This window comes from Clarias gariepinus, chromosome 19, assembly GCF_024256425.1.
Source record: "Clarias gariepinus isolate MV-2021 ecotype Netherlands chromosome 19, CGAR_prim_01v2, whole genome shotgun sequence".
NCBI classification, from domain to species: domain Eukaryota; kingdom Metazoa; phylum Chordata; class Actinopteri; order Siluriformes; family Clariidae; genus Clarias; species Clarias gariepinus.
Window position 1 is genome coordinate 5,494,220 of NC_071118.1, and position 25,881 is coordinate 5,520,100.

At 39.5% G+C, this 25,881-nt stretch overlaps 1 protein-coding gene across 6 annotated transcripts in view; it reads right to left on the reverse strand.

Moving 5' to 3' along the window:
• The window catches only part of gria1b (glutamate receptor, ionotropic, AMPA 1b), an 87,449-nt gene extending 71,160 nt beyond the window's left edge, over positions 1 to 16,289 (reverse strand). For all 6 annotated transcript variants that reach the window (XR_008355817.1, XM_053478219.1, XM_053478218.1 and 3 more), the window contains exons 1-2: positions 16,025 to 16,289; positions 15,792 to 15,926 (exon numbers count right to left, since the gene is read on the reverse strand). Coding sequence is in view for 5 of the 6 variants with exons in the window: in XM_053478219.1 (XP_053334194.1) it covers positions 15,792 to 15,926; positions 16,025 to 16,106 (217 nt within the window). In the remaining variant the exon portion in view is untranslated. The remainder of the gene's footprint in view (positions 1 to 15,791; positions 15,927 to 16,024) is intronic.
• Between the last annotated feature and the right edge of the window lie 9,592 nt (positions 16,290 to 25,881).

Genomic DNA, 25,881 nt, shown 5'->3' on the forward strand with positions numbered 1-25,881 from the left:
TGCATTCAAATATCATCAGTACAGCCCAAACTCCTCCGGGATTAGCTCTGCAAGAAGCAAACCTCGACTTTTTCACTCACCAGTCTCTAAACTCAGCTCTGGTCATACATCCTCCTCCATACAAATCAGCAACATCTTCCTTAACTGACTGCACGGATTAACAAATGTCCTATCATTACTTTAAGATTCATATCTTTTCGCTAGTGATAAAACACTTTCGCATGGCTGCACAAAACCATTACTTCTATCATTTGAAGAGATAACAGTACCAATTGCATGGACTGTAGATGTGGCATATGCAGTATAACGTGGTATATATATTGTACATGAAATAATGATAATAATAATAGTAATAATAATAATAATAATAATAATAAAATGAGATAAAATATGGGTTAGAAACTTTACAGCAGTGCTTACAGCTTGGAAGGGTTTACAAGGTGTTATTTTGGCAGAATTGTGCGCATATGGGGGTCCAGAGTGCAGTGGAGTGAGAGAGGAGAGAAACAGCTTGCTTTTCAGCCTGAGGCATTCTCACCGATGCTGAGATGTTTGCGACAGACTGCTCCAGAGGCGTGCAAGCCTTTCTGATCCCACTCTCCCTTGTGAAGATTTGAGGACAGGGCTGTATGGGTTTGCTCTGGCAACCTCTGCACTGTATCTGCTTTATGACTTAGTCATAGCTAATTCCCACCTGCTAAATCTCTCCTGCATGGGTAAGCTGTTTCCGAAGAGACATTTCAAGTCAGTCGTTGTATCATTTCATACTGCTGTTTACCCACCATCACCTTAGAACTCCAGCTCTTCTACTTTGTATGAGGTCGAGCCTAAGGCTTATACTTCCTTATACTTCCTTATTACTTAGTGCGTAATATGGCATGCATGCTGTAGCTCTGTACCTTAGACCTGCACCTTTAATCATTAACACTTTCTTGTGCTCATTTCAGGACTCTTATTTACAGTAAACATGCACATTTATAATGAAAATATGCACAATACATAATACAATATTTACTATATGGACAAAAGCATACCAAGACATCTTGGACAATGCTTTGCTTCTAACTTTGTGCCAACAGTTTGGTGAAGACCCTTTTCTGTTCCAACATGACTGTGCCAAGACATGGTTTTATGAGTTTGGTGTGGAATAACTTGACTGGCCCTAACACAGAGCCCTGTGACCTCAACTTCATCAAGCACCTTCGGGATAAACTGGAACGGAAATTGCGAGCCAGGCCTTCCCAGCCAACATCAGTGTCTGACCTCATCCTGTAAATGCTCTACAGAATGAATAGACACGATTTCCCACAGAAACACAGCAAAATTTTGTGGACAGCTTTCCAAGAAGAGTACAAGCTGGTATAGCTGCAAAAACGGGGACCAACTCCTACTAAAATATCTGTATTTGGATACAATGTCATTGCAGGTTTGGCCAAATACTTTTGACCATGTGCTTTGATTTACGAGTGTTCTGGAATACGAGCCCGCCCACAAATTATGCTCGTAATCCAAGGTTCCACTGTACATCATATAATCCGATTATTTATTCCTGGATTCCTGTAAAGCCTATTTTTGACAATATCTATTGTTAAATATGCTATACACATAACGCTAAATTATATCTAAAAGAACATAAGTAAATAAGGCTACAAATTGTCTTGCTCCAATTAGATTAGCAAATTTTGTAAATTTTTATAAACTGGTAGTTATATAAGGGTTTCTAAACAAAATTAGCTATTGTCCCTCCTCTGCCCATCATTATCATTATTATCAACAAGTCCTTGTTCAGACTGTCAGTCTAAGCTGATTATTGTCATATCCAGAATGGAATCAGTTTAGATTGCTTGCATTCAATCTGAACAGTAAAAACCCACACTAAATCTGATTTTTACAAAATCCAATTAGAACCAGATGGTAAGGTGGTTTAAAATCAGATTCCTAAAGATATTTCTCTGGATGGGCTACTCACTCAGATCAGATTTTAAACTCTCTTTTAAGTCCACACAATTACATAGCATGGGACATGGATCCATGGTTGAAAAACGAGAGGGAAGACAATTGAGAAAATTATGTTGAAATTATATATATATATATATATATATATATATATATATATTTATATATATGACTAAAAGCCCATAACCATAAGACCATAAGCCATTGGTTACCATATTCTTTGAAGTGCACTATTTTCCTTAATACAGATATACTGTACGGTTGTGGTGGATTTCATTACCATTTCAGAAGACATATAGAAAGCAGAAAAATGGCTGTCTGTGTAGTATATGATAAATATGTTTTTTCAGTGTTTTGTACCATATATCATATATCTCTTAGAGTGGTATTTTATGAAATCCTAGCCTAATATAAAAATTCATTAATATACATTACAGTACCATCATGGAGTGCAAAATCACCCTGAAATAAACTATGATTCTATGGAGTCTTTAATACATATATCACTTAAAACAAAAATAATTATAACCTGTCCCATAACCTGTTACCCAGTAAAAGTTTGTTTCTGTATAATTCTTCTGTATACATTTAACAAAATAGCAGAATTACCCTGTTAACTTTATACAGTACATTCCAGTATAATAAAATACAAGACTGTATGAATAGAGAGGAGTATGGGTCAAGTACTAGACAACAGTGTTGGGGGACGTTACATTTAAAGTAACTAATCACATTACAAAATTACTGTCTTTAAAAAGTAATCAAATACATAAATTGTCTAAATAATGGATTACATTTTTGAAAAAGTAACTAAATAACTGAGTACGTAAATGGCAGACATACAGTAATGTGTTAAATTACTCGATACATCCAAAAAATAATCCAAGTACTCTAACACGTTACACCCAACACTGCTAGTCAATTACAGGTTACGCTCTAGTTAGACCTTATTAACATTTATAATATTTAATAGATTTTAATTAGTAGTGTTTAAACAATGTTTATGCTTAATGCATCTAAATAAAGTAGAGTTGGTACGGTTGGTACGGTACATATTTTTGCACCTATATATGTTGTATTAGCTTCATTACATCGCAGCCCTTAAAAAACACATTGATTGACCAATACCCTAAATTTCAACCATGAGATCTGTTTTTCTTAATGCACTCAGACTTTATATTAGATTTGCTAGAAGGGTGTTAGGAGTGACGTGAAATTATCAGGATTATATGGTCTATCCAATGACTTGGTCTGCGCGTTAATACCTGTACCAAAACAATAAATGTAAATGCAATCTTTTGGCAAAAAAAAACAAAACAAAAAAATTGTGATTTACATTGTTCAGCCATAAAATTTAGAACATTAACATTTAAACCGGCTAGGTTTTGGGTTTCCCTTGTGCCCCTGGGTCAGCTGTGGCCCCTCAGGGTGTGTCTCCCCAGCGGCTCTGTGAGTGTACTGTGATGTCTAGCACCAGGATATTGGCAGTGGGTCCTATGGGTGTTGTGGTTTATGGGGTGGGGCCTTAGTGGATCAGACTTTTTTGTCCGGTGCATCCCATGAATGTTTGATTTGTTTGAACTTGGGATCTGTGGAATTTGGAAACCGGGTCTGTGCCCTTGGGCTCAGGGCCCCATGCATTGTGTTGAATTGGTTGTTCTGGTGTGGCCAGCATTGACTTATTTTATTTTATTTATTTTCAATGTTTTTTATGCTGCATTGGCGTTTCTATGAGATTGGATCGGATGGGTTGATCTTTGACCCAGGCAGTTATGGGTGAGCCCAGATCCTGCCACCATTTTACTGGTATATAATTGATAATCAATGTTGTGTCAATGTGTGTCTGAGTTAATATTAATGTGTCTTAATGTAATATTAAAAAACAAGGATAAAATGAACGTTTTGATTTTGCTGATACAGGCTGAACTCTGACCCGCTCATGAAAACAGAGTCGAAATCAGCAAAATACTGATGTAAAATAAACAAAGGGACAGGTTGTAGTTATTAGAGCCATCTTGCTGCCGACAAGCTGAATTATAATCTCAATGAAAACGCTGGCATGTTTTGTTGGCTTTCACTTTGTATGCCTGTTGTCAAGTAGCCTTTGAATTAAAAGGGACTAGAGCTGAGCATCTCCCGCTGGCTTAAAAAGAGAAAAACAAGACACTTGTGATCTACTGCAATGCAACCTACTGCAAATCACAGCCTTATCTTTAAAAACACTTTCATATCTCCTAGTCCAGTTTCCAATATTGCAACTGCGTCTTATCGTCCCATCTAATGTGTTTTCCTGGAACAGGCACCACATGTACTAGAACCATGACCTGGATAAAGCACTTATTGATATTAAATTAGTTATGGTTATGGGTATTGTACTGTGATAGCATGCTCAACTAACTCAAACCAGCAAGCGTATAACACCAACTAATTATATTAATAGTAAATAATTTACTATGTTAACAGTTACAATTGTTTGTTTGATTTAAATGACAGGCTCCATAGTAGGTCCTGCTGCTTTGGGGTCTGTGTGCATAAAGTTTCCATTAGTGGGTTTCCTCCAGTTACTCCAGTTTCCACCCACAGTCCAGAGACATGCAGATTAGGCTGTTTGGCGTTCCCACATTGCCTGTAGTGTGTGAATGAGTGTGTCTATACTGTATGTGTGTTTGCCCTGCGATGGATTGGCACCCTGTCCATGGTGTACCCCGCCTTGTGCCCTAAGCGGTATAATGAGATGAGAGTAAGTGAGCTTCATACTAGGTTCCTTGGCAGATTAGCAAAGCAAGATTGCTTTATGTATCTATCTACGTTTCTTCCAAGTGTAAACATTTTTACACACAGTTAGCAAGAGGTCATGTATGACAGGAAAAGATTTTCTTCTATTTTTGCCAGTCTAAATGGGAACTAAGTGCAGCTAGGGAGTTAAAGTTTAAGTGGCTGAGTAGGAGTTGAAGAAATGTAGAAGGATACACACTGTAGAATTGGTGTAAGGAGTCATCTGGGGATTTTTGGACATTTAGATTTACCATGGTGGCGTGGTGGCTCAGTGGTTAGCACTGTCTGTTTGCACCTGCAGGGTTTGTGTGCATGGAGTTTGCATCTTCTCCCCGTGCTTGGTGGGTTTACCTGGGTACTGTTCTGCTGGTTGGGCTAATTGCCGTTCCCAAATTGCCCGTAGTGTGTGAATGGTCACCATTGGCCTCCACAGTCCCTAGTTTGGCAACAGAGGTTACTAGATGGATACGTGGATAGAGATTTACCGTGTAATTACTAATTTGCATTGAACTGATGAAATCCTGATTTATTTATTTTTTCCCATGTCACAATGTCGCTTGATTGCCTATGGCATGCTAGTGTGAACAAGGCTGCCTATCACCGTGCTCCTCCTTGGAAGCAAATTCATCACAGCTAAGTGAGTAAAACATTTACCAAATTCGATCATAATAAAATCCTTTTGCTGTAATTGCGTCCAATTCCCACACCACATTATTGTGTACGCTATGCCAGTTTGCTGAGAGCTACAGCATCGCATTCATCCCATGCTATTAGTGAAGGACAAAGGTCATTCAGCCCCTCAGAGATGCACATCAAGGGATAAAATTGCAAGGCAAATCCCCAGCTGCTTTAACCGTCCCCTGAGGTCAGTTTCCTAGTGACCAAGCACATCAAGCTCATGAAATCCCTGTCCTACATAATCAACAATGACACTCCTCGAGCTAAGCTATACTGTACGACAGCCCTTACTGCCTGACTGGGCGTTTATATCGCAACCTGGAAGGGCTGGAAGTCCTTGCTAAAAGCTGTGCAGCTGATCCCAGACTAGAGAAATGTAAACCAGAGCTGAGGTCAGAAACTAGGCGTCACATTACATGTTTACACATTGGACACATTTTCTCATATGGTCATAAGGCAGGTAGCATCTCATCAATACCCCTCGGAAAAGCCATGTAATCTACACAGAGGACACACAAAGGACTTTTTGTTCTGAGTCATGGTTTGATGAAAGCAGGCTCAATGGGTTTCTTTGGAGCCAGGCTGATTGACATGCTGCAGACATTTGGCCTGGCTGCCTGTCAGGGTGACAAAATGGCTGATATTCTTAAGAACAGCGGGGCAAGAGGTCTCGATCACATGATCACAGAGCAGCCGCTTCTAAAGCCTTGTCTAATCGCTCACGATGCAACATTTTTATGTTTCGCGCAAGGGCTGCAACTATATATCTTTAATGATAGCTGAGCAAAAAAAATTTTATATACATAGTGCTCAGATTTGTATTTAACAGAAAACAAAGAACAAAATCTTAACATTTGCAAAATTGCATGTAATCCTTTTTGCAGTTCATGCAATAAATTATTTAGAATATCACTTATTGTCATATATAAGATTTGTGATTTTGCATTATTGTCTGACTTTTATGTCCACATTTGGACATTTTTTATGTTGATTGCATATTTACTATGTTTATAATTATTATCTCCAATAACTGTCAATTTCTGACTTTTGTTCAGATTAAAATTAAAATCAAAATCTTAAACTTTAAGACGGGATGGAGTTGGGCTAGGGGGGGTCATTAATATCAAAACACCTGTAAAAGTTGTCCCAGATAAATATGTCAGCTCCTTTGGGAGAATTTTGTGTGATAATGCATAGGCTCATGCATAAGTGCTCGTGAAATGATTAAAAAAAGTACTTATATTCCATTAGGTTTATAAAGGGCAATAATCTATTCATGATATCTATCTATCCATCCATCCATCCATCTTGTAACAGTGCCACCTGCCAAGAGTCGAAATGTATTACACAGTGAGTAAACCGTTCTCAAAGATGATGTGTTGAACCCATGAAAAAAGAGCAACTGACAAGTGCCAAATTGTAATTGTTAGACAACTGGGTCAGAGCATCTCCAAAACAGCAGGTGTTACGGGGTTTCCCGGTATGCAGTGATTACTACCATCCAAAGCGGCCCACACTGAATCAGCACTGTTGTAAACTAGGACAAATTGGACAGGGTCCTATTTGCCCAACGTTTGATGATATGCATGAAGAGCAAGGGTTAGCTTGTCTGGTCTTATCCCACAAAAGAGCTGCTACAGCACAAATCGCTAAAACGTTAATCCTGACAGAAAGGTGTCAGAACACACATCACATCAAAGTTTGCTGTGTATAGGGTTGTGTAGTCAGTCACAGAGCGATCAGAGTGTCCATGCTGTCTACTTGTTCACTGTCCTGGACCTTAGAGCAATGGAAGAAGGTGGCGTGGTCTGATGAATCACATTTTCTTTTGCATCATGTGGATGGCCAGGTTCGTGTGTTGCTTACCTGGGTCAGAGATGGCACCAGGATGCACTATGGGAAGAAGGGAAGAAGACAAGAAGGCGTAGGCAGTATGATGCTCTGAGCAATCTTCTGCTGTATGTGGATCTTACTTTGACTCGTACCACCTACCTAAACACACTGCCTGGTTGTGGACCAAGTACACTCCTTCATGGTGACGGTATTCCATTATAGCGTTGGCTTCTTTCAGCAGGATAATGCGCCCTACCACGACGCAAAAAAAAATTCAGGCACGTTTTGAGGAATATAAGGAGTTCAAGGTGACCACTAAATTCCCCAGATCTTAATCTCCGATCAAGTCTCTATAGCATGTGCTGAACAAACAAGTCCGATGCATGGAGGCCTCACCTAACAGCGTGCATGATCTGCTGTTAATCAGATGTCTTGGTGCCAGATACAGTACCGCAGCAGTTCTTTAGAGGTCTTGTTGAGTTCATGCCTCAGTGGGTCAGATTTGTTCTGGTGGCACACGCACAACCTTAGGCATACAGTATGTTTTAATGTTATGGCTGATCAGTGGGAATAAATATATTACCTAATTTCTTTATTGCTTCATTACACTAGCTAGCACTGCTCACTATCTGAAACAGTTGGAAATCCGGTGGTGTTGTTTACAGAGACTGTTGAGTTTATCGCATACTGTGGTACGCATACAAGCATCATTTATCATCGATCCCCATGTTCTGTCAGTGAGTTTACCATTCATTATTCATACCCTAAAACTACAATTAACATGCAGGCTAGTCACATCAGCATGGAATTGTCAAATCAAAGAAAACATGCACATTAAACTCATATTAAAAAGAATGCTGTGTATATACATAGACATATGCATATACTGTATATCATCCATCCATTTAGAAACCTCTGTAGGCCAGCGAGGGGCCATGGAGGGCAACACTGTGTGTACAGTATTCCCATTTTTATGACCATGGTTGGACCTCGGGTCAACATTCACATGCACAATCACACACTACGGGTACATTCGGGAGCTAGTTAGGCTAATCTACATGACTTTGCCCTGTGGGAGTACCTGATGGAAACCCACCTAGCACGGGGAGAACATGCAACCTCCATGCACACATACATAGATATATACACACACAGCATTCATGTGATGGTAGCATCATATCCACAGTATATATATGGAGCCACCATTATACCTAAAATGTAAATAAACACAACATAAAATATTTTAGTTCTAGTTACTCGGGTAGTCTGCTGAAACCTTTCATATGTTTTTTTTTTTATTCTACTGATGATTTTCTTCACTTAAATGATTACGATGAATTAAATCATGGGCTTTTCTTAACCTTATTACCTTTCCAGATATATTGTTTAAAAAGCTCTATCTGTCTTAAGATAAAACTTGAATTACAGTAAGCACTAGAAGTCTATCAGTTTGAATTGAAGTGATGTTAATAGGATTCTCTTGACACGTTTTTCTTGTTTCAGAAAAGGAATAAAATGATTGTGCTGCCACGCTGTCAGCCGTTCTGTTTTAACTAGCGGGTGCTGAAGGCAAGAAAGCTCACATTTATCACAATAATTGTTATGGCATCTGAATTATTAATAAGTATTTCTACTCACAGGCTGAGACACAATTAAGGCCAAGCCATCTGTTTGTCCTCGTTGAGATACCTAATGCGTCTTTGCTTAAATCAAAATTAGCATACGTAACATAAATCGGAATAGACACGCGAAATTGCTTTACATGTCGAGGAATGCTCTTGATTGAAATGGTTTGTGGGTAATGGGTAATATCCATTGGTTTAGCAGCAGCAATTACTGTATGATTATTGCTAACCCTTTACTACAGTATGTCGATAGCAATGTCAGGAAATGATGCGTTTCCGCTTTCCCAGCTACTGTATGTGAGCAGTCAGACCTAGCGTAATAAGGTCATAGCCAATCGACTAAAAGTTGAAAGGTGGCATGTTGATGCCAGAATCCGCGAGCGGCTCAAGTTCTCCCAGTGATTCTCATCATCACATTCCTACAGTATTAACCCGACTACTATCCATTCAATTACCCGTTCCATCATGCACACACCATATAAACACAGACTCTGGATGTTTATCAAGTGCAAACTATTTTTTTTTTGTGTATTCTTATATGGCGTGCCAAGTCTTTCTCTCTGTTTATGATATTCTGGTGTTGACTCATGCCTGTTGTTCTGTTTTATTTTTATTTTTTTTCAGTTTGGATCAGTTTTATTACGTTTGTTTATCGCCTGAACCTATCCCTGCTTTATGACCACGATCTCGTTCGATGTTTTGGCACGTTGCGTTGTTCACCGGTTTCAGAAAAAAAAGCCATTTACCTTCAACTGCAGGAGCCGCCGCTGCCTGACAAAAGGACACAAAAGACTTTAAGTGGATTCTGACCCACAAATACACAGCTCTCTTCTGTCCATATGTCCATGAGCCAACAGGGGAAAAAAAAAAAAGAAGCAAATCGTGATCATACCAGGCTATTGTGTTGCTATTTTTAACGTACGTCTGGGGGATAATCATTAGCACGACATTCTCTCCCAAGAAATTAGATCTACTTGCTGATATCACGTGATCAAATAACAGTCTGTCAGGATCTGAGTGGGAGAAAACGTCAAAAGTGATTTGCTAATAATTATCATTTATTATTTATAAATAAAAAAAACACTCATCTGAACAGTTTCTAGTTAAATTTTATGTGCAAGAGACAAGTTCGTTTCTATTACTCCATAACAGACGTTAACACTCACTGGGCCCTTAAAGTTAATAAGACAAAAAAATTGCAGCTTGTCATGCGTGTCAAAACGCAACCTAAAAACCCTCTCTACAATGATGGAACACTTGCTAACTGTTACAAAACGTTACATAAATGCCTCCTAACAGAAAACTTTTTAAAAATATTAATAAGCTGAGATTATATAGATGTCCTACATACGGGTTCTTGTGTACAAGCAGTACTGATCTAAACATATAATTTACGTTACAGCTGAGGCTATTACCAGACCTTTTGGGTTAAAAAAAAAAAATTAACTTTGATTAAATGTAAATTCAACATTTAAGATTTTAGTTTTCAACATTTTCCTTTCATTGTATGCAACATGCACAATTTGACAACAAAAGCAGTTTTTGTCGTTAACACACAAAGTTGTCTATAACATAAGGGTTAACTTGTTAACTCTTAAATAGCCTTGTTTTAGACACTTTAAACTTCCAGATTTTATACACGTAGCTGCCGATACTCCGTAACAATTCAATTGCACTGCTTCTTTCCGTCACGTGATCAGTGAAGCGAAATGTGTTTAAAAGGTTTTTGGAGAATTTTGCCACCAAGAAAACGGCCTGTTCCTGGCACCGCAGTCAGCCCAGCAGTAATAAATCACAAATATGCATCGTTTAATGTCTGCGACACACTCTGTGAAATAGGATTTGGATGTTGCTCGAACATCATCTTCTATACTCAACAAAACTATAGGAGATACTGCGGTAAGCACTGTTGTGAGGAAAGATAAAAACACAAGCAGTGTGTGTACAGGAGACATTAGATGCACACGCTGTATTTGGGAAGCTCTCGCGTTTGCTTTGTCTGGTTCAGTCCGTTATTACTGTAATGCGATAAACCTTAGGGGACGACTGACGGATATGAGCTCAGCTGATGCGTGAACAGACGGTAAATGGTGCATACCTTTACAATCATACGGAGCTCTCCTCAAGTACCAAAGTGAAACTATTGCAAACTGAATTTATGTTGTAAACCAAAACACAATCACAATCAAACTAGGTATTTGCTTCTTTTTTATTAAAACTCAACCAAAACATTCCTTATACTAAATTGCATACTTAAATAATCACAAACACGACAGCGTATTCATTGTGACATAACTTTGAGAGTTTAGTTTTTTTGTTGTTGAAAAAAAAATCACACTTATATAACCCAAACAATTTTTATTAAATGTTTTGGCATTTGTGCTTTTTAACACCCTTATGAAAAAGAAATATACCCAGAATATTTTAAATTTGCAACACATCTTTAATACTGCATTTAAAAAAACTTCTCAAAATTGCAAGAGAGTTATCTTCGTTTTGCTGTCAAATTGTTTAAGCGCATATGAACTGGACACCCACAAATTTTTATTTTGTAACAATTATATAAAGCAGGTTCATACACTCAAGCTTGTTGCTTATGAATTCAAGAATTTATGCAGATTGAAATGGAATCAATTTAACCCATGCAAGTGTATTATTCATGTTATTAGCCTGGAGCTGTACCACACACACACACACACACACACCACACACACACACACACACACACACACACAGAATGGAAAAAAACAACTGTGGTGTTAAAACAAAATTTGTTTTTACACTTTTTTACAGTTTGCCAAGAAAAGAACACGAGTGTTAAAACAGCACAAATCCAGACATGCAACACAGAGGCATTAATGTCCCGTGAATATATTCACTATGACATTACATGCATACAATGTTATTACAGCTTGTACGGCTCTAATTCATAACTTTCAACACTTGCCAACTGTTCTGTATAATTTTCCATTTTCCAATGCTGTATTCTGTTATTGCAAGTACACTGCGGTATGTCACAACAATCACTCTGATATACAATTAATATTCAGTATTCGAATAAGATGCTCCTTATTTAGTAGGATATAATATGAATATCCCTGAATACTTATAAACAACCTCATCTCTGTCATTTATACTACAGGATATAAGAAACGTCCTGGAAAAAATACACATCTGGAACCTCTACTAAACTTTCCAGCTCTTGCTACGTGATCTGAAAATGTTCTTGAAATGGCATTTTTAATCACTTCTTCAAAGACGAATGTCCTATTCGGGCACAATGCCATGTTTGCGCACAAATGGAGTTTTAAAAACTCTCCTTCTGTCTTCTGTATCGCAGTATTATGACAGCAAGGACGGGGAACTGCTACTCACGCAGATCCGGAGAATAAACTTCGGAAAAATAATCGTTTCAGTTATGAGACGATGAATAATAGATTAAAAGAATGTGGCACACGCAGGCTGTGCCAAGCGATTAGCGCAGCTCCTCTGAGACGCAGCCACTTAGACAGGGCTTAAAAGCTGCCACTGGAGCAAAGTTGCACTGCACTGTGAACAGTCAGGATAAGTGGACTCCTTCATGTACGTACATGCTGCTGGCCTTTAGATGTTGTACGCGTCATTTTTATATCATGACAAAGCCAGATGTGAGAAACATGCACAGGAAAAAAAAATCCAGTTGACTTTTCAGATGCTTGTAAGAAAAAAAGAAATATCACGAATCAACCTGCGCCGAAATGCTTATAAACAATCGGGTTGATGCAAGGACACTGCCTGTATCTATTTTATGTCTGTTTAATCCTCTATATATTTATATTTGTATCTTGATTTGTTGTGTTTTCATTTGCAAAACCGTAATAATATTCAGCAGCCTTTTAAAACATTTTCCCCCATAATTATTCCAAGGTATAGTATAGCCATTATATAGCCATAAGATTTGTGAACACCTGATGATCATGTGCATTTGTTTCTGTCCCTCTTTGCAAAGTCAGCTCTATGAAGACAAGTTTGGAATGGAAGACACACTAGTGCCCTGGACAGGATCCTAACCTCAAACCCAATAAACTGGGATTTACTGTAGGCTGCTATAAATTAGCCCAGGAAGATACTAAGGATGATATAAACGCATCTTAAACCAGTGCAACTTTTTTTGGCCTATCCGCCCCATATACGTTGTCTGCTTGTGGGAATAATGTTTTCATATCTTGCTATGCATTCTGATCAGGTTCTACTTTAACGTAAACAACTGTATAGCAACTAATGTGCCCAACAGATCATGCACAATCTACAGTATCGTACATTGGTTGTTTTCTTTTCCTCACCTTCAATGACAGATTATGGTAATGCATATCTTCATTTGAGGGCATCGAGACTTATACAGGCCCTCATTTGCATCTGCATGTCCGTTTAATTTTCCGCAGGGGATCAGGAGTTCAGGAAGGTCATCAAGATGACGGCCACATCATGCACATTACCGTAATATACTCTGTACTGCTTGGCTGACATTTTCAAGCCATGAATTGGCATTTTTAAACTGTTTGGGACTCATGTTGAATTCCTAACAAGGCAAAATACCTATTTAATAGCGCTGTCCTTTTGGTATTTGCCAACTATGTTTTTTTTTGGATAGCAAGTGTCATTTCAAAGCATGCAAACACAAAGTGCAAGGATGAATATGCAACTTTGGAAAAACACCCTAAAAATTACAACCTTGTCTCAGATGACAGACATCATATTTATCAAGGCCGTGTGCTTGTTTCCTCACCACAACAAACAGACAAATGTTTGTGGACATGGCTGATGAGTTCATGGAATTACATCAGCCAGACGTCTAATCAGGCCTTCAAAACACTCAAGAGTTCCCCCATGCTGCTTTTATACCAATTTTCAGACCATACCCAATAAAGTAAACATGATTGACATCTTATTTGGGATCTTATTACGGAGGCAAAGAATTCGTTTTGATGGTGTTCAGAGCAGACTCTTTCATCATGTTTGGTATGATGAGTTAGGCCAGAGAGTTGCACACAATCAGGGCATGAGACTCAAAGCAAGGAGCGCAAGCACACCCTGATGAGAAGACTTCTCTGGTCATGTAGGTAATTAGCTCTGTGTAATTGCTTTCACTTTCCACAGATGTTGTAGATACAGGAGCGCACTTTAAAGAGCACACTTCCCCCAAGACGCACCACGTTCCCAACTAATGCAATCATCCACGGGATCAATCACAGACATTTCCAAAGTACTGATGGCCAATTAAACTGCCTTTCCAAAAGCTTTGCAGGGCATCATCAATGTGCAATAAAAAATAAATAAAACAGGCTGAGCTTTTTAAAAGCAATCGGGCTGCTTATTGTTTAGCAGAGGTGCCGATACCTTAGATTAATCCTACCTCATCCTAAACGCACCATATACCAAATATCAAATCATCATAATATATCACATCCACATCATCAGGGCATTTTGCAAGTGATATGAGGATGGTATACACTTTAAGGCACCCTGTCTAGCGCTGGCATAAATAATGCCGGTTGCCTGACATAACCTCAGACTTCAAACAAGAAGAAGTCGCACTCGCTTGCAAGTAAGTCGAGGTGAGGATTTTCTCATCATCGAAGTTGTCAGGAACTAGTAATATCAACGGGATTTGGAAACGCAACACATGCTGAACACACCTCTCGCCTAGGCTCGTGAACACAGTCACTTTTGATGTTAAGCAGCAGTCTTCTAATGACGCAACAGAATGTTTTGTCCCTTTTAAGGAGTTCACAGAACACCATGTCACTCTGTCTAATAGAAACAACACGCTTAAAGATTTCTACAGCAAATCTTCCAATTAATGTAAGCAGAAACTTCGTTTATTTCTTTAAGCCACATTTAAGGTTGCATTGACACTGTAGGATATCAGGTATGTGTGTTGATATCACAAACTGGCATTTTTCTGTTGTTTAGGGTTTTAAAGCTTGAGCTCACGTTATTCATGATGTAAATTTGCCTATGATGCTGATAAATATGACACGGATCATGCACATTGACACACATCACAGACTGCCTGTGGTGTTTTGCATAACTTAGCAACAGATGCTTGCAAAAAGCATGCATGATTACAAACAGCATATTAGTGTTGTTGTGAAAATGGAAAAATGGGATTTTGCGCGACCAGGATCTAATCTAATCCTGTTGCACTGTTTTGATAACCAATCGAAATATCACTCAATCAAAATTTCACTCCTGCTTAATCCTGTATACAGGGTTGCAGGGGGCCTGGAGTCTTTCCCACAAGGCGGGAAACACACTGGATGGGGTGCCAATCCATCACAGGGACTGGCACACAAACACACTCATTTAGATACTACGGGCAATTTAGGAATGCCAATCAGCATGTCCTTGGACTGACTGTGGGTGGAAACCCGAGTACCCGAAGGAAACCCACCAAGCACATGCAAACTTCAAGCACACAGCACCGAACCCAGGCCATGGAGCTGCAGTGACAGTGACAGTGCTAACCACCAAGCCACCAAATCAAAATATATGGAAATAAAAGAAAAGAAAATACATTTATGAATAAGGAATATAAGCTTATAGTTTAACCATGAAGAGCTGGCAGTGGACAACTTTAACAGTCATGGCTGTGACTTTTTACTGCTCACTCTATCCTAAAGGTTTTCTAGGCTCATCTGTCCTCATCTAACCAGAAGTCACTCCGTTTCACACACACACACACAGAGAGAGAGAGAGAGAGAGAGAGAGCACGGTGGATGCGCATCATTTCTCATGATTAAGACAAGGAGTTCGAAGGCGCGTGCACGGCGCGAGCGAACAGGTGCTTGATACAATGTATCATTCATGTGCTTTGTGCGTAATGTTCAGATCTTAAAGAGAGAGAGAGAGAGAGAGAGAGAGAGACATATAGACAGAACTTACACGCGTAGGTCATGGCGAAGCTGCTGCCCACGTCCACCATGTCCACTTGTGGCACCAGTTTGGGAAGCTCGTGCTGCTGAGATAGCGCGAATCGGAACACCTCATATTCGTGCGAGTCGGTCGGGAACAAACCGCCTGCCGAGACAAAAAAAAAAAAAAAGCAAATACCGTTTCACATGCGATGCACAAGTTCAGAACACAAGTAAGTGTAAGACGCGCGCGGGTTCACTCACCTATATTAATGTTACTTGGGAAATTTGAGCACGAGCACCAGCCGAGCAAGCTAGAGAGCACTAAGGCCAGGCTTGGGTCCATGTTGTCTTTTGCATTTGCGAAAATTTCCCTAATGTATATATATGTGTATATATCCCACACTGATGTGCATCCGCCGGGTCACTTTACAGCGCGGCCATAAGCGCGTCGAATAACGCGAGCGCGCGCTCCGCTCCGCACCGCACAACACAACACCGCACCGCACCGCGCACACTGTCTGGATATGCGGCGGGATGAGAGAGAGAGAGAGCGCGCGAGAGAGAGTGGCAGCGCTACGCACGGCTACGGAGATTTAAACACGTCAGCAGAGACCTCAACAAGAACACACACACACACACACGCACATACGCGTGTGCGTCTCTCCCCCAGCAGGATGAGTGCGCTCTGGCGGACAGTTTCCCCTCCCGGCTCTGTTCTCCACATCAGAACGCAGGTGTTAGTGCGCCTTTTGGATGATGCATGCTCTGCCTATTATATACGGGACAATATATTAGATTTTATTTAATAATAAAGAAAAAACAAATAAAACATAAACCAAGAACAGAAATCTAATTATTATTATTATTATTATTATTATTATTATTATAGTAGTTGAAGTATTAGTACTGATCCATCTAGAAACCTCTGTACACCTCTGCAGGTAGTCCAACATTCACACGCGCATTCACACGCTACTGGCAAATTAGGAACGCCAATTAGCCTAATTTGCATGTTTTTAGACTTTTGGGGAGGAAACCAGAGTACCCGAAAGAATCCAACCAAGCACAAGGAGAACATGCAAACAGTAAGATTCATTAATTTTTCAACACCTCTTAAAAAGTAGTCGTTGTAGTCATAGCAGTAGCCTAATAGTAGACCTATTAATATTAATCCATCCAGCCATCAATCAATCCATCTAGGAACCTCAGCAGCCCATCTAGAGGCTGTGAAGGCCAATGATGAGAATTGCATTTATTCCCATTTTTACATCATGGTATAACCTCCAGTCAACATTCATACACTAAAAGAAATTTGGAAATGCCAGTCACCTAATCTGCATGTCTTTGTACTGAGTACCCGCCAAGTAAACCCACCAAGCACGGGGAGATCCTGAAAACCAGACCCTGAGGCAAGAATCGTACCCAAAATCTTTTTCTATACCAGGTTATACTGAGTTGCAGGAAGCCTGGAGCCTACTATCACAGAAGACTTTGGACACGAGGCAGGGTACACCGTGAACAGAGTGCTAATTTATCTCAGGGCAGTCATGCACACCCGGCCCCCCTTCACACACTATTTGCAATTTACAAGCTTAATCTGCTCGTCTTTGGATTGTGGGAGGAAACCGGTGTACCCAGGGGAAACCCACCAAGCATGGGGAAAGAAGGCAGAAATCAGTTCATCAACCCTGGAGGTGCGAGGCAGCAGTGCTAACCACTATGCCACAGTGCTGCCTTATTTGTTTGTTTGACACTTTGTTTGTTTCTCCTGTGCTGTTGAGCTAATCGGGTGATTAGTTTAGTTTTTTCTTATAGCAATGCTTGTTTGCTAGCCCGTTAGCCATAAGCATAGGGTTCAGGGCCTCTTCCACCGAAGCAACAGTGGCTCAAACCCCTACTAACTACTAGTAGTAGTTATACTCATAACATTAATTGTAATTGTAGTAATAGCCATAAAAGCATCAATAGAAATGGTACAGTAGTAACAGTTGTACTCATAGCAGTAGTAGTAGTGGTCATAGTAGCAGTGGTAGAAGTGATTATATTGTGGGTGTTGCTCCTGTTGTCATGATTATTTTTTATTTGTAGTAGTAGTCCCAGAAAAATGTCCAAATTGTCCATTTAAACACAAAGTGTGGGCCAAGGTTACCCCTTGCAAATCCCTCAAATAGCCCATTGGCCCGATATGGGAGCATTCCCACCTGAGGAAGCCACTGGGGATTTGACATTGGTATGAAATTGCCCACACAGCATTGTCCACCCCACACTGGGCCAATTCTCTGTGGCCAATGTCACACCAATTTGTAGATACCTTATCCTGTAGGTCAATGTGGACTTCTACCTTCTCACTTACTCACCTATTTACTTTTGCTAGTGCGAGGTTCAGTTCTGAGCTTGGGTTCCAGTTTGTCTGGAGTTGTGCATGTTCTCTTTGCATCCACATGAGTTCCTCTGGTTCTGTAGTTTCCATAGGCAGGAATAAGTGTGTGAGTCACTGTGTCCATGGTGCCCATTAATAGAGTGGCATTCCATCTAGGGTGTCTTCAGACCCCATGGCCAGTGTCCCAGGGATAGCTTCTGGATCTGGCACACTCCAAGGTCATCTCAAGCTGGCAATCTTGAATGAGTTGATAATTATACTACATTAATCAGGGGCATTCTATGTTTTTTCACAGTGTGGAAAAAGTTTGAGAAGAGGTTAGGGAGGTGTGGAGGTGAAATTATTTTGTGTTCAACTAAGGAGCATAGCTGGAAATTCTGTGAAAAAATAAAGGAACACTCCATCACCCCATTGGACTTCTTACACAGAAGGTCAGGAAGGGTTCATTAAGCATGAGTTCAGCATGTTCAGTTTTGAGAAAAGAATTTAACTAGCTGATTAGCTGGCCAGCTTGTTCCTAAAAGAAAAAGCATGTATTCATGAAGGATTTCATGTATTGTCTCACTTTGTGGCTCAAATACAGAGAACCGAAAATGATGCAAATCCCTTCAGAAAAGATTTTTTAAGTTTAAAGACTCAAGAAAAAGCCAAATGCACCATTAGGGCACCACTGTATTTTGCATAACATCTGATTTGTTTAGCTATATGATTTGTCGACAATACTATACAACGCTATAATTTTAATCAACACAATCTAGATATGATTCACCAAGTCTGCAGGAATTGTACAGAAAAAACAGACCACCCAGGGGTGAAATTTGAGGTTGTAGGTAGGGTGGAAAACAGTGCCATACCACTGCGTATGATTTGTGTTAATTTCTCTAAGTTTTCTTTTATAAGTGATCCAAAGGCACACACTGGTGTTTTAAAGCAAGGTCAACAATTTAAGTTTTCAAGTACTTTCCATACATTTCTAAGCTCTGGGAAAATACATTATCTGCAAGTTTCCTGTTATCTCCTGAAAATGCAAATGGTTTGAGCAATGCCCTTTAAAGCCTACAGTACATCCAACTCGTGGCTCTACAGTCTACTATTCCTTTCTACTATTCCTCTAGAGGAATCCAGGCACTCAGCTCATCAGTTAATGAGCTGGGATATCACCAATCCGTTCTAAACTCTTTTCTTCTGTAACTTCATAAAACTGCAACTTATGATTAGAAAACAGAGTGGTGACCCAGCACATCCATGCAATGTAGGGCAATGAATGTGTTGGGAATACATTTCACAAACTCCACATTAATAGGTGCAGTCATTAACTGGACCCTGCTGTAGTGGCCTTGTCTCTGCCGTAATTATTTGCAAATAAATCTCAAAAGCTCTTCAGGGATTCTTCGTGTGGAAAACCCACCAATTCATGTGGGGTACCGTTAAAGCTCTCTTTGTGCAGTTTTCAAGACTTTTAATGAAATGGTTATTTTAATGAAAAAATAAAGTAATTCCTCTGTTGATGGCAAACCCTCCAGTCAGTTGTTCAGGGGTACAATTCTAGACAAGATATCCTTCTATGCCCCACTTGGGAAATATGTGGGGTTAGTGAGTTAAACGTGTGCCGAGACCCAATACAAGCAAATTCATTTCCACTGGTGAGAACCAGCATGGTGTACCCAGTCTCCCATTGACAACATTGCTTAGATCATTGGATGGTCTTAAACAGGACCAGCCTAAGAGGTTTATAAAAATCCACTAGATACCTACTGGTGCCATCTTAAATAAATAAAATATATTGACTGAAATCAAGAATCAAAGAAATGCAATAAGGGACAATAAAGTTATATCATTAATTAGGAAAGTAAAAATCACAGCTATGTTTAACAGTGAACGTAAGAGCCTTAACTCAATGCTACATAAACTCACAAACACTCAATGCTACATAAACTCACAGGATTGGGACGAAAAAGATGTGTGCCAATAAGAAAACCACCTATTAAGGAGATGGAAGGAGAAAAAAATGCTTCAGGTTCCTCCTAGGTCAGCAGCCTGAGGAGGAACTTAGCGCATGTTCAAATTGCACGTGAGTATTGCTTGAACTGGTTTGGTGGAATATTTTGATATTTTCAGGGGTTAAGCTCTTTAAAGGTCTTCCTGATCTCTCGTCATCCTCCAATGATGTTCTTCCTCTCTTGAAGTGACTCGTGAAATCATGCCAATCATCTCTATGGAAGATTTCCCCAGGTTTACACAGAATTTCACCTTCGCTCTCTGTTCTACCTTGATGAAACCATGATGAAATAGTGATCATGTTTTACAGTCTGTTCTCCTTAATATTTTTTTAGGATTTTTTTGTTTTCTGTTTTCCTCTTTCTCCATAACCATGCCTAACAATACCCCATGGTCACTGTTCCAAAATGCTCTTGTTTATCTTGTTTGGTCTCATTACTCAGCCCGGATTTACCCCATAGTCTGTGTTTACAGAGCCACCAGTTTGTATGAGCTTATTCTGAAGTCCTGCTAGTTTCTTCAGTACAGTACAGTATGTCTTATAGCTACTGTATGGTTTCCAAGTGTCGTCCATCTTTATTTCTTTTTTCCTTTTTGGTAACTCTAAATCTTTGGTCTTTTTCTTCTCCTTTTTTTTTTTTTTTACCAGTCCGCATTCTTGTTTTGGAGTCTTCTTATTCTAAAATCTCTGCTTGTCCTTTAGATTTATGAGTCTGAAGTTACCTTTGATAAACATGTCTGGATGCCTTTGACCTCACCTCTGTATGTTTCCGAGATAAGCCTCAGTAAAGGGAATCTGCAATCACATCCTGACTCTTGGCTTGTGGTTATTCCACAACTGATATGTAAAATAGTTATTCTATTTAAAAATTTTAAAGAAAAAAGAAAGAAAGTCATATTTCTGTGCTACACTGTATGACAGAAGTCCCACTTGTGCTTTTCGATTCAGATATAGCAACTTTCTAGCAATAACTCTTTCAGCTAAACCATAAGGCCAAGCCAAAGAAGCCACAAGAGATTTCACCAAGTCTGAGTGTTTTAGGTTGCATATTACATTAACCACAATATTACTCAGTCATCTAATATAACTGTGTAACTTATGAAACACTTTTGCAAGGTGCACCAAAAACAGGAACAGTAAATTAATATACAGTACTAATAAAATACATGCTACAAAAGCTCAGCACTAATAAATTAAAACTATAACGCAGAGTGAGATGTAGTTTCTATATTAAAAACAAAATTGTATAGGCTACTATCAGAGTATGGAGGTGCCAGTATAATGCAATATATTATTTCACTCATCCATGTATAACAACGAAAAGGTTCTTGAGTCTCGGACTTGCAACTCAAGTCACCCTCTTAATTTTCTGTCCTGACCCGAGAGGAACTCAATTTGCATGCATGCCAAATGTTATTCATTCATTCATTTTCACTAATTCATTTATCAGTATGTTTATTATTCTGGTCTTGGTCTAGGAACACCTATCTAAGAAAAAAAAAATGGCACAAGGCAGTATCATTCACACACACACACACACACACACACACACACACACACACACACACTTCCAGAAACTTTTACACTTAGATTGGCCGAACATCTCAGTTTTTAAAGGTTGGGACAGAACCTGGAGGAAACCCACTAAGGAAAGCATGCAAACCTCTACACGCACAGCAAAGCCAGTTTTAGACTGTGGAATGTCAGGAGTCTTTTTAAGTTATTAGTTGTCACAATGGTTGACGTCTATAACAGAATGTGGGATATTGTAAGTTCTTAGTGTCAGATTCAATGCAACTGAGGAAAAGTAAAGGATAAAAAACAACACTGCTTGCATCAGGGAGGTCAGGGCATTTGCAGAAAAAAAGTCGCAAGGTTATAAGGATTTTTTTTTTTTTTGATTCTATTAAAATTGTTTATGTTTTGGTCCCATATTTGTAGCAGTCCCATAATGTTTTTTTTCTTATCTTATCTTATCCTGTCATCCAGCATTAAGTCTCAGTCTTTAGTCATTAGGGATGGTTATTATGATATGCATTTAAAGTAAAATAAATCAATTTAATCCGTGGGCTGCACTTGGCTTAATGGTTAGCACTGTTGCCTTGCAACTCCAGGGTCCGGGTTTGTGTGAGTAGAATTTGCTCCCTGTGCTTAGTGGGTGTCCTCGGGTACGCTGGTTTTCTCCAACAGTCCAAAGACCCAAATTGCCTGTAGTGTGTATGTTTTTGTGCCCTGTGATAGATTGGCACCCTGTCCAGAGTATACCCTGCCTCATGCCCTAAGTCTTCTGGAATAGGCTCCAGGCCCCCGCGACCCTATATACAGAATAAGTGGTATAGTCGGTGAGTGAGTGAGTAAATTCAGTCCAGAAACTATTCATTATTTAAACACAAAGATAGATACACACTTCAAAAGAATAAATACAAACATTTTTTTCTGCACAAGTGATGCAGACTCAAAAATGCACCTAGTATGAGGAATAATATTACACTCACATAATAGAACTAGGACCCATAATTTGAACATAATTTGCTTTCCAAGGTGCATTCAAGTCAAACCGTGAATTTTTAGTTCCAGAATAACAACATAGTTATCAGAGTAAAAACTCCCTTTATTTCTCTATTAAAAGAACCTGCACTTATCCCAGGTTTTTATAAGTGCTCGGATACAATCAGAGTAGAAAGTTTTCTCAGTAGCCATGATCTGCCTGCATCACATCTGAAAATGCTGGCCTCCCAAGAACTCCTTTCATGGAGTTCCTGTGATATGCAAGTGTCTTTGGGTTTACAGTTCCCAGAGACAGAGCATATCTTCTACAACTTGGTGACAATTTATATGTCCATTTTCAAGGATCAGGTGTTACACTCGCTGAATGTTCATTGGAACGACTGCAGTGAGCTCATAATCACCTAAGGCGGGATCATCATTCACGGACATACTGTACGGCCTTCTATTAAAAGTTGCACCATCCAAATGTTTTACTGCCTCTAAGAGTCTCATCAGCATAAAGGTAAATGTCAATTGCTTTTACAGGCTTCATTCACATGAAATTTCATGGCATGTCCCAGTTTGACTTGAACACCCTTCATATTTAGAGCTTTTAAGAAGTCATCATCACGAAGCAGCTTTGCATAAATCTAGTCGCTAATCATCAAGTCGGATGTTCCGGTGGCAGGAAGAAACTCCCTAAAAACATTATTAGTAACTCGGGTAATAAAGGACTATCAGAAACAACAGTTGTTAATGCTAATGCGTCGCTAATTACAAATCATAGCGTAGCAGGAGGTTAAAAAGTAGGTGTTGATTGTCTATGACGTCTCCAGGCTATTCTTTGCATTGATTGCATAATAAAAGACTTTAGCGGAGTTTTGTCTTAGGAAAAGAAAACACAATTTTTTTTCAAAAGCTTTCTGCGTGGCTTTATGGATATCCCTCTGGCTGTTGATTAGCATTAACTGTTTTCTGAGTATAAGTGCTTGAATACATAATTTAATGATGATAGCACGTTATTACACGATTGTGCTGTTATCATATTTAAGATGTCACATCTCTTTCGCTGTTTGCTTTCTATTGTTTAATGTACATATGAGTAAAATATGTTAAAACTGATTATAAATAGAGTATATTAAGTTTTGTGATAGTATTTGTATGTCCTGACAGTTTTTTTTCTGCAGATAAATAAAAATATTGTTTTTCATCCCTCTAAAACCCCAAACCTTAAAATAGTGTTTTAATGACACTCTGGAGTCCAATAAAATGCAGTTTCATTACAATGCTGTTAAAGAATCCGGTGGTTTACACCAGTTCAACCGCTCCCTAATAAAAATATTTAATCAGACAATCACATGGTGGCAACTCAATGCATTTAGGCATTAAGTTAAGCCTTTATTTGTCACATATACATTACAGCACAGTGAAATTCTTTCTTTGCATATCCCGGCGTACCTGGGGTCAGAGCGCAGGGTCAGTCATGATACAGCGCCCCTGGAGCAGGTAGGGTTATCGGCCTTGCTCAGGGGCCCAACAATGGCAACCTGGTGGAGCTGGGGATCAAACCACCGACCTTAGCAACTCGGTGCCTTAGCCCGCTGAATCACCACTGCCCCCAACCAGGACTTGTCAGCGAATGCATTTAGACATGTAGATGTGATCAAGATGATCTGCTGAAGTTCAAACCGAGCATCAGAATGTCCCAGAAAGGTGATTTAAGTGAAATCGACTGTGGCATGTTTGTTGGTGCCAGACGGGCTGGTCTGAGTTTTTCTGAAACTCCTGATCTACTGGAATTTTCACACATTGCCATCTCTAGGGTTTACAGGAATGGTCTGAATACGAAAAAGAAAAAAAAAACATCCATTGAGTGGCAATTCTCTGGGTGAAAATGCCTTGTTGGTACCAGAGGTCAGAGGAGAATAGACAGGCTGGTTCGAGCTGATAGAAAGGCAACAGTAACTTAAATAACATCTTGTAACAACCAAGGCATGCTGAAGAACATCTCTGAATGCACAACACATCGAATGTAAAGCAGATAAGACCAGCAGTAGCACTTCTGTCAGCTAAGAACAGGAAACAGAGGCTGCCGGTCACATGGGATCACCAAAATTAAACAAAATATGGGGGAAAACATTGCCTGGTCTGATGAGTCTCGATTTCTCCCATGACATTCAGATGGTAGGGTCAGAATTTGGCATAAACAACTTAAAATCATGGATCCATCCTGCCATGTATCAAAGGTTCAGGCTGCTGGTGGTGGTGAAATGTTATTCGGATATTTTCTTGACACACTTTGAGCCCCTTCGTACCCAAGTATTGAAGTTGACCAATCCCTTTATGACCACAGTATACCCACCATCTGATGGCCACTTCCATCAGGATAACGAACCATGTCACAATAATTTAAACCTATATTCTTAAATATGACAATAAGTTCACTGTATGCAAATGAATTCTGCAGTTACCACATCTCAATCGGATAGAACACCTTTGGGATGTGGTGGAACGAGAGATTTGCTGTCATGTCAATAGGGACCAAAATCCATAAGGAATGTTTCCAGCACCTTTTTGAATCTCTGCGAATAATTAGTTTCTGAATAATCTAAAGGCATAAGGGCGGCACAATGGCTAGTTAGCACTGTCGGCTTGCACGTCCAGGTCCTGGGTTCGATTCCTGCATCGAGTCTGTGTGCATGGAGTTTGCATGTTCTCCCCATGCTTGATGGGTTTCCTTCAGGTTCTCTGGGTTCTACAGTTTCCTCCCACAGTCCAAAAACTTGCAGATTAGGCTAACTGGCGTTTTCAAATTCTCCTTAGTGTGTGAGTGTGTGTGTGAATATGACCGGAGGTCCTATCACAGTTGTACAAATGGGAATAAATACAAGGTCACCATTGGCCTCCACAGTCCCTTGTTGGACTTCAGAGGTTCCTGGATGAATAGAAAGGCATAAAAGGGTCTAACTCAGTACCATCAAACTGTACTGTACCTGATAATGTAGCTGGTGAGTGTATACCTATTCCAATATTTTTATTATTTTTTTATTTAGCCACATGCAAACTTCATCAAAATGTAATTAAAAAATTTTTTAACATGATCCTCTTGACTATTTGTTGTCTAGCAACCTCTGTAAAGGTAGGAATCGTAGAGGTCAATACTGATTACCATTGTATTTATTCCCATCGGACAACCATGGGAAGACCTCCAGACAACATTCACACATGCATTTATACACTCAATTTCGGAAC